This window comes from Rhipicephalus microplus, chromosome 8 (genome assembly GCF_043290135.1).
Source record: "Rhipicephalus microplus isolate Deutch F79 chromosome 8, USDA_Rmic, whole genome shotgun sequence".
Classification (NCBI taxonomy): Eukaryota; Metazoa; Arthropoda; class Arachnida; order Ixodida; family Ixodidae; genus Rhipicephalus; species Rhipicephalus microplus.
The window spans coordinates 18,663,060-18,672,356 of record NC_134707.1 but is presented as its reverse complement, the minus strand read 5'-3'; the positions used below and the strand labels follow the sequence as shown (position 1 = coordinate 18,672,356).

The 9,297-nt window shown below is 44.4% G+C and overlaps 1 protein-coding gene across 3 annotated transcripts in view; it reads right to left on the bottom strand.

Moving 5' to 3' along the window:
* The window catches only part of Rab3-GAP (Rab3 GTPase activating protein), a 57,016-nt gene that overhangs the window by 8,552 nt on the left and 39,167 nt on the right, over window positions 1-9,297 (bottom strand). For all 3 annotated transcript variants that reach the window (XM_075871209.1, XM_037416338.2, XM_075871210.1), the window contains exons 30-32: window positions 7,228-7,461; window positions 5,741-6,028; window positions 2,216-2,371 (exon numbers count right to left, since the gene is read on the bottom strand). In XM_075871209.1, the coding sequence (XP_075727324.1) occupies window positions 2,216-2,371; window positions 5,741-6,028; window positions 7,228-7,461 (678 nt within the window). The remainder of the gene's footprint in view (window positions 1-2,215; window positions 2,372-5,740; window positions 6,029-7,227; window positions 7,462-9,297) is intronic.

Below are 9,297 nucleotides of genomic sequence, written 5' to 3'. Positions count from 1 at the left end.
CTGAAAATGAACATGCCAATCGAAGGTTAAAACTTGGAAAATCTCAAAAATGGATGATAACATATCGCATTTATCTAATGCAATACCAGTTTTTTTATGGATCTTCGCTATCTAAAGCCGACCATCGCATTACAGCTGAATACCAAAATAACAATGTTTCCTCGCTGGACTAAGTCATAAATCAGCTCTCGCATTACAATAAATGCAGTACAGTCTTTACACTCACACCGTTGCTATTTGTGCACTTGTACTTTTTATATGACATCAGCATTTTATATCACAAGAGTCCGCACCAAGACCGTATCTTCTTATAATAAAGGCACACTAAACTGAAACAATAAACTAGTTTAGACTTATAAATTACGCTCTGAAAACTTCTGTGTTGCTAATTTGAGCACCATAAGCTTATTGAAGGGCCAGGCAACACTTTTTGAGCATGGTCGGAAAATGCTGCAGATTGGTATTCAAGACTGCCGAGAGCGCGCGACTGAAATATTGTAGCGCAGCGAGCGGACTGGAATTCACTATAAATTCTCAGTCAGCACAAAATTAATTTCACTTTTCTCGACAAGTGACGGAACAAGCTCAGAAATCACTCGTCGCAGCCGTTGTATCAGTTAGTGGCCGATTGGAGCATGGCGCGCACGATCGTTGCTCGGCCCGCCATGGGAGGCCGCGACTTGTTCACATGGGCACGCGTGATTGCACTGACAAGGCGCACATTTGAAGAAAGAAAAAAAAAGAGAGAAAGTTCTCAAGGTCACGAGGCAGGCGTGACGCATTTTCTTTTCTCGTGCCATCCCTCCCAGCTTAGCTTCGAGCGCTTTCCTCGGGACGAGAGAAGAGAGAATGCAATTGCAGAGTGTGACAAATGTTTGCGACTCCGTTCGTACAGGACGAATTACGAAAATTTTTGCGGTGGTGAATTCGCGAGGCAATAAGCTCCTTTACTGAATCCATTTCATGGCTACTTGGAAAAGTGTTTGACTTCCAAAACTCCCATTCCAACTATCCAACGGTGATGTCGTTGATTTCAAAGCGTTCTTTCATATTTTGGCCATATTGGCTTACTGAAATTTCCTGAAACTAGGTACGTCACTCAGAAATAAATGCACCTCATTTTAACCGATTAAGAATTTTGATGGATAGTAGAAGCCATCAGAATTTAAGAATTCATGTTAACTGGTGCGAAACCTTCAACGCAGTGTGGCCACCAGCATTTCTCGTTTGTGTGTTTTCTTGCTTACCAGGCACCTTTTTACAGCAAACATGCCTTTAAGTATTGCGAGAGAGTAATTTACTAATACGAGAAAGCTGGTTTTCTCTCTGGTGTCCATTTAATACATTAATGATGTAGCCAATGTCAATGCGTCTGCGAGGTACATGATTGACTTCCACTCTTTCATACACTTGCTGGAGTCAAGAATGTGCTACCACGCTGACATCGAAGTCAAGAATTCTCAATGACCAGTTTCTGGTCTACCAGGTGTCATGAACGCATCACCAAAATTGATATCTTGTAGAGGTTTTATAACCTTGCCCTTAACTGCTAAACATGAACATATGCAAAGTATCACTCTTCTGGTTTGTACACTAAAAGCATGTTAATTTGAATTTTATAAGATTGGAAAAACAGTTCAAATAAACCAAATGACAAATTATCAAAATTATCAAGAAAATTATGAATAAATGTCTATTTCATCAATGCACCTTCATTTTTTTTGGAAGGATTAGTAAATGCGGTCATTATTTTGCACAAGAGCAGGGCAAAAGTCCCAATTTTCCTCCTTGGTGACGACTACATTATGTAAATGTGGTCAATCCAAAACACGCTCTAAGCCAATCCCTTGCTCCCATGACTTTCTTAAAGCCTGCAGCCATTTCGGCATTGGGTGAATGTCGCTTTACAATCTTTGCATCATGTATTTGCAGTGCTTCGTGCTCAGCGCGCTTCAAGGGACGTTTGAATTTACCAAGTTACGTCCGAATACGATCGAATGAAAAGTTTTGACGTCATTAAACAACGCATGCGTGGGCGAGATCAGAGAACCCGTTCGAATCATCTGGTTTTTCAAATTAACGAGTGTTTGCATAGATGCGCCGTTACTGTACGGGCCCAGTTATTTCAGTTCCTTGGCTGCGCCTTTCTCGCGAGCACTGATGTCTCGCACAAAGCTGCAATGATCGCCGGTGACCAGGCGACCATGGGACGCACCAGGGACAGAATCCAAGTGCTGACGTGGGGAGACAGCAGTGCCATCTGGCTGGGTCGGTGGGCATCGTTCATGAAGAGCAGGTGGTGCATGCGCTGCCCAGCGATCACCAGGAGGCAGGAGGCTAGCTGGGTCTTGTCTTTGACCGCCAGGGACACCTGGAAGGTGAATAAGAGCGCACGAATCTCTAAAGTTCTCGGTTAATAGGCTGAAGATGTGCTGACTGTCTCGAACTCGGCTTAGCTAGTCAAGAAATTCAATTTGGAACAGCAAAAGTTGGAGCGAAAGCAAGGTGGGATGGAAGGATTTGAACGAAGTACGTGAGAAAGGCTAGGCCTTTCCTATGCATCATAAACGGGCTATTTCAGAAGGAGATTATACGTCAGAGGATACAAAGAACATATCTGCACTGATGTACAGAATGACTAAAATTTAGACTCCGATTCTGTAACAGAAGTTTCGTTCCACTGCATGGGCAGCCTCACCAAAGCAATGCTTCAGGTCTGTCACGGATGCGTGGCATGCCCGAACCAAGCATTGTTAGTCACAACAAGTGAGAAAATAATGCAGGTCCAGTTTAGCAAAGTCACAGAGGTTCAGCAATGAAGTCGTAAAAAATGCGGGGCAAAGACAGTCATGCGTGGGCATATGCCGCAACTGCAAGGTTGTGCACAGCAGTTACGGTACAGTAGTTACAGTGCTTGGCAGCCCACCCAAAAGACTCTAGTTCGATCCCGGATGTGGCGGTAACATTTCCATGAAGGCAAAATGCGAGAAGCCTGTGTACTGTGTGATGTCCCCAACGTGGTCAAAATGAAGTAATTTGTGTCACCCCTAAAGGCCCTCACAGGCATAGTTTCCTAATATTGTCACGGGGTCGTGACGTGGCCGAAGACAGGAGACTTCGTGTTGGGATTTAACTGTGTATTTGGGCGAACCTGTGCCCGGTAAACGGAAAGTCCAATTACAGCAGCAGTCACGCACAGATAGCTGTCTCGGACTGATAGCAGCGAACGGAGCATCGGCCTTCGATCAACAACTGACAAGCGGCGAAGCACGTCGCCATTTATACTCTTGCCGTCGAATGTTCTAGTGTTATCGCTGGCGATGACGTAGGTTCCAGAACAATCTGTACCGTTCGCACAGTGGGCGTGATCTTATCGAAATGATCTACTACAGTCCGGAACCTTCTCAAAAACTGCAGGCGCGGTTTGCGCTGAGAATTGTGTGGTGTTTTGGGACGATAACAAAAAATTGGAAAATGGAACGTGGCATTGCCCCCCTCTGAAAAAGGCATCGTCCCGATGCTTTAACTAAAGATGAAGGTACAATAATAATGCAAGAAAGTACAATGAATAAATTACGATACAACAATAATACAAAAAGGTTCCAGAACAATCTGTACCGTTCACACAGTGGGCGTGATCTTATCGAAATGATCTACTACAGTCCGGAACTTTCTCGAAAACTGCAGGCGCGGTTTGCGCTGAGAATCGTGTGGTGTTTTGGGACGATAACAAAAAATTGGGAAATGGAACGTGGCAATATACACTAGAGGGAACTCTGGCGCTGGTGTCTATGGGAGCTGCAACGCACGGCGCTTCAGCGAGCATGGGAATGATGGGTAGTACACGTATTTGTCTGATCTTTATACTTCTGGCCTGCTTCTGGCTCCGCGTGTGTTTCTGCGGCTTGGAGCTGTTTTCTCACGAAAAAAAAAAAAAAATCAGCAAATGTTCAGTGGTTGCGCTTCACCACCTTATTATTTTAGGCTTACCATTTTGAATCGAGTCACAATGTTCGAAAGCGTTCATTCTTTCCTTCAAGATGAAACGAAAACCAGCGATAAATGAAGCTGTAAGTGCGATTCACCACCCGTAAGTACGAAGACTAGGCAAATCCGTGTACTACCCATGATTCCTACGGCCGCTGAAGGATCGAAGCACCAGAGTACCTTCAAGTTAATTTTAGGAAACTCTATCCTCATAGAAGAAAGTCATCTAGAGCTCTTCACTACAGCATCTCTCATAGCTTTCAATTCAATTAAATGCATACATTTATCATTGAGCAATAAAAATAAATAAAAACGCTTTAAGATAAATGTAGGGTCTAACATGCCCAGGAATTTTTTGGGACAGCACACTTTAAAAACGCACCAACCAGATTGGTTTACATTGAACAATGTGTCATAACTAGGCTTGTGCGAATAGTGAATTTTAGGTTCGAAGCAAATTCGAAGCGAATAATAATTTTGATCGAATAATTTTGATTCGAATTCGCATGGTATGTATAACATATAATAAAAAAAAGGAATATTATAATATAATAAAAAAAGGAATATTAATCATGACCTAGTAACCTGCACAATACTTCTTTTGAATTGAAATAGGGGCTCTAAGCAAATGCCATTTTTTTTTTCGTTCAAAGGAAGTCAAAACAACCTTCAGTAGTAGTTTCGGTAGGATTGCCAGTGATAACTTGAAAGATATCTAACGTTTTAAAATTTATTATACTTGAAGCACATAAGCCGTCATAACAAGCTTAATAAAATGAATTGATTTGAGGGTAACATGCTCCTTTAAAGGGGCCTTGCAACACTTTTTCAAGAAGCCATGGAGCCAGTAAACATGCTTATTGCCTCGCGAATTTACCGCCGCAAGGTTTCTAGAATCAGTCCAGTACGAGCGGAGTTCCAAAAATCTGTCATACACTGCAATTGCATTCTCTCTTCTCGTCCAGACGAAACAGCTGGAAGTTAAACAGAGAGGGATGTCAGGGCGAAAGAAAATACGTCATAAGTACCTCGTGACCTTGAGCACCTTTTCTCTTTTTTTTTTTCTTCGAATACGTGGCTTTTCAGTGTGATCACGCACGCACTCGTGGACAAGCGCGGCCTCCCGCGGTGGCCCTGGTAACGACGAGCGCGTCATGCTCATATCAGCCAATGGCCGTGACAAGCGATTTTTGAGCTTGTAGTGTCATTTGCCGAGAGAAGAAAGCTATTTTTGGCTTTCAAAATTTATTGTGAATTACAGGCCATGTGCTGCGCTATAATATTTGCCTCGCGTATTCTCGGTAGCCTCGACTACAAATCTGCAGCGTTTTCTGGCCATGTTTAATAAGTGTTGCAGAGACCATTTAAAATTTATAGGGGGCTTCGCGGCAAACCAAATTTTTCCTAAACAGGTGTTTTCACGGTTTAGCACTCCTACACTGCAGTGAAACCACTCTTACAGGTGGTGACATGCCGACATATACTATACACCTATTCGTTCATTGCGAATACTTCGAAAATATTTGCTAATTTAAATTCGCATCAAAGCCAATTCGAATACTCAACTATTCGTTCGAATATTCGAAGCATTCGAATATTCACACAAGCCTAGCCATAACGATCATTCATGTCAATCAATATTGGTGTTGCTTCTAAGCACATAACCACCATCCTCTGCGAGTACTGAGCTATGACTACTAGGCAGGGACTGAGCTATGAGGCATAAGTTAAGTGAACGAAGAACGCTATGCACCTCCTGAGCAAGGATGTCATGGCCGGCCGAGTAGAGCTCGCAGACGCAGTGCCTCCGCACCAGGTCTCGGTCCTCTCCCCAACTGCAGGCCAAATCGAGCAGCCGGTTCATCCAGCCGAAAGTCGAGCCGAGCACGCTGTTGTCCGGATTGTCTGGCAGGGACTGCATCACAGCCGAAGCGGCACGCAGAAGAAAGCTCTGCTGCGGTGATGACGTAAGCGATGAAGAAATCCGGGCGCTTGGTGCCAGCAGCGGCGCGTGCAGGTCCTGAAAGAATGCCTTGCGCACCTGCGCACGCAGACAAGCACACGTTAGATGCAGCGATACAATCCTCCCGCTGGAGGCGGATAAGTTGACTGGTGCGCAAATGGTGCGTGCATGTTTTACGTACGCACCATGTACGTTGCAAGACGAATCATGGATTCTCAAGTCTTAGCTTCTAGTGATTAGATTCAGTATAGTGATTACTTTTGAGGGGCCCACTACTATACAGTGAAAAAACTATACCTTTACCTTGCAATGTAATGGCTCAGTAAAGTTATGACTCACCACCTGCACCCCCTTCATATGAAGTAACAGACAATGAACACATGGGTATTTACAATGCTTGAATCCTACTGACCAGTCTTTCTCGCTCAAAGTGTTATGCCTGGTTGGGTGTCAGGACTTCAGTGGCAGGTGTAAAAAACAAGTACATGAAAGCTATAATGAGAACAGCTGAATTGCGTTTTTGAAATTCTTTTTGTAAAAGTCCTTGAAACATTGCAAAAGGGACAATTTTTTATTTCTTTGGTATGCAAGGTTAACACTCTCCACACACCGATGCCAGGAAACACCTAGGAAATATTTTAGTTTGAAGTTTTTGTCGCCAAGTATCCGCAAGCCAGCCCCACCGCAACGGACATTATCGCGACAAGTCAACACAGTTCCCCAAGCTTGTAAACCTTGCATGCAGCCTAGGTTGCCAAAATAGCTGTTGCACTTGCTGGATGACAATTATGAATTTTATTGTATGACTATCATGCGTGATCAACTCATTTCACTTCATTTTGCGCGTTTACGACAGCGCAGGTGGGCGTAACAATGTGTTGCCTGGCAGGCTCAATTCTGAATGCTGACAGCGGATGACAGAGTTGCCGTCGTCCCTACGTGACTTTCACCTACGTCAGACTTTCGACGCATCACTGTGAGACAACCCCCTTAATAACGATACCGTAAGTACCGTAAGTTTTCTTTTTTTTAGGTACTGATATTAAAAACGTATTCAATACATTCCAAGGCACCATGTCTTTCTTTCGAGAGTCCTCACCACCAGTGTTCTTACTTAGAGTAACAATATGAAGATTTGTATGAGTCATGCCAGTACTTCTACTATAAAGTAATGTCTGCACAACCTCAAAACAAGTCAAAATCCCAGGCTCGGCAGGTAATTCAGAAGACTCGGCAGGGACGGGTGTTAGAATGCACGCCATACTGCAAGCACTCACCGTCGGTGTGAACAGGGACAGGGGCCGCACCGAGCGCATGCTGAACATCACTACGACCTGGACCACGGTGGCCAAGAGCTGGTGGTGCCGCACCGACGCCAGGTTGGGCGGGCGCTGGCCGAGCGCGTGCGCCACGAGCGGCTGTGGCCGCGAGGCGTCCTGCGGAACCCCTTCCCACAGGGGCTCCCCCTGCGGCAGCACCGGCAGAGTCTCGGCCTCTGGGCCTAGCGAGGCCTGCGGTGCGAAGACGACAGCTGTCTCAGCAAGTCACAAAAAATGCGGTGTAACACTTTGCATGGCATTATAGATCACTGATGAAACACGCACAAAAACCTATATATAAATGTATAATCGTTAAAGTGCCCCTAGGCAACCTCTGGAAATACGAACAACCAGCGTGTTATTCTTTCTTGGTGGTGGCTGTCTTTCTAGTGCAACTCATGATGCCAGCAGTTTGTTAACACTACATCGTAAAGAAGCAAGTTTTCGAATAGTCCATATACGAGAGACATCAGCTGCGAATCGCCGCCTACCCTGCTTTGACGTGCAGTTGCACGCCCATTATGCATTGTCTCGCATGAAATTCATATATGATCAACTTGTTTCCAACTGCACAAATAGAGATAACGGATGTAGCAGAAAAGCACTAAATCTTTATAGGCTTGAAACTCAGTGCTGGCATTGTTTACATGTTTTATGAAAAAATCGAATACGTTATGAAATTTTTTGTGTTATTTCATTCGTTCATTACCAGTGTTTTTTTTTTCTTTGTGAACTTTTATAAGTGTTTGTGCTAAATTGCTTTACAAATTTGTGTGTGCTAAATTGTTCCTATTTTTAAAATGTATAACAACTCTGTTAAGATGCAGGAAGACATAGCAGTATCGTTGAATAAATAAACAAATAAAAAAATATGTGGCAAAGAGTAGATGGCACTAGTAGTAAGGGTCGTGATTGCAATAAACAAACAACTCTCTTGCCTTTGAGCAAGGAGTTGTTTAGGGGCCCTTGACACATTCACTACGGCGCGGGTAGCCGGCGGGGTTCACGGCTTGTGCTCTTTCTATGTGGCCACGATGTTACGAGCGTGCATCTGCTTCCTGATGCGATACTAACTTCACCACGCACGAACGCAAAAGCGCGAATCTTGTTGCAAAAGCTTATAAATAAACGGAAGAATTCTGTCCAGTGCTAGATATTGTGACCTACTAGTGACCCACAAGTGGATCAATGCGCACCTGAAAGACTTGCCGAGTGGCCCATTGGTGGGTCACATCGCGCGTTAAACGAGACCTCAAAAAGGCATGCCGCAGCAAACATGGTCAATTTTTCCAGTGTTTACTGCTTCTGGGACATGTACAGTCTATCAGTTCCTGCATGGACTTTATTGATGTTATTCCATGTCCTGTTAATTCACTTGGCATATTTGGATTTGTATAGTCAATCCATTCCTGTGCTCACTAAGCTTCCTTTGTCCAATTCTGATAGGAAGCCTTCCAACAGCTCTTGCTTTAGGGCTACCCCCTGAATATTCTTTACATTCTTATACGTACAGTACCTTGTGATGATTATGTTAACTTACTTGAATATGGATGAACCTAACATGTACGGCTTCTGTCGTCCTCATTCCCAAGCCTGGTAAGCCTCTCGGGCTCGGCACGCTCCGACCGATCTCGCTCACGTCTTGCGTGGGTAAGGTCGCGGAACATGCAATCCTTAACCGAATCTCCCATCACATTGAACAAAACGAGCTCTTCCCTTTCAATCTCATTGGCTTTCGTCCCGCGCTCTCTACGCAGGACGTTATGAAAATGATTAAACATCAAATTCTCGACATAGACACCAGAGATGTCCGAGGGATTCTTGCACTCGATCTGGAGAAAGCTTTCGATAATATCTCACATCCTCACATACTGGATTCGATCTCTGAGTTGGGATTGGGGGCCCGCTTTTACGGGTTCGTCCGCTCTTTTCTCAGGGATCGCGTTGCCACCATTCGGCTCGGGGACCTCTGCTCCAAGGAATTTCACCTTGGACCTAGGGGAACCCCTCAAGGATCGGTCATTTCGC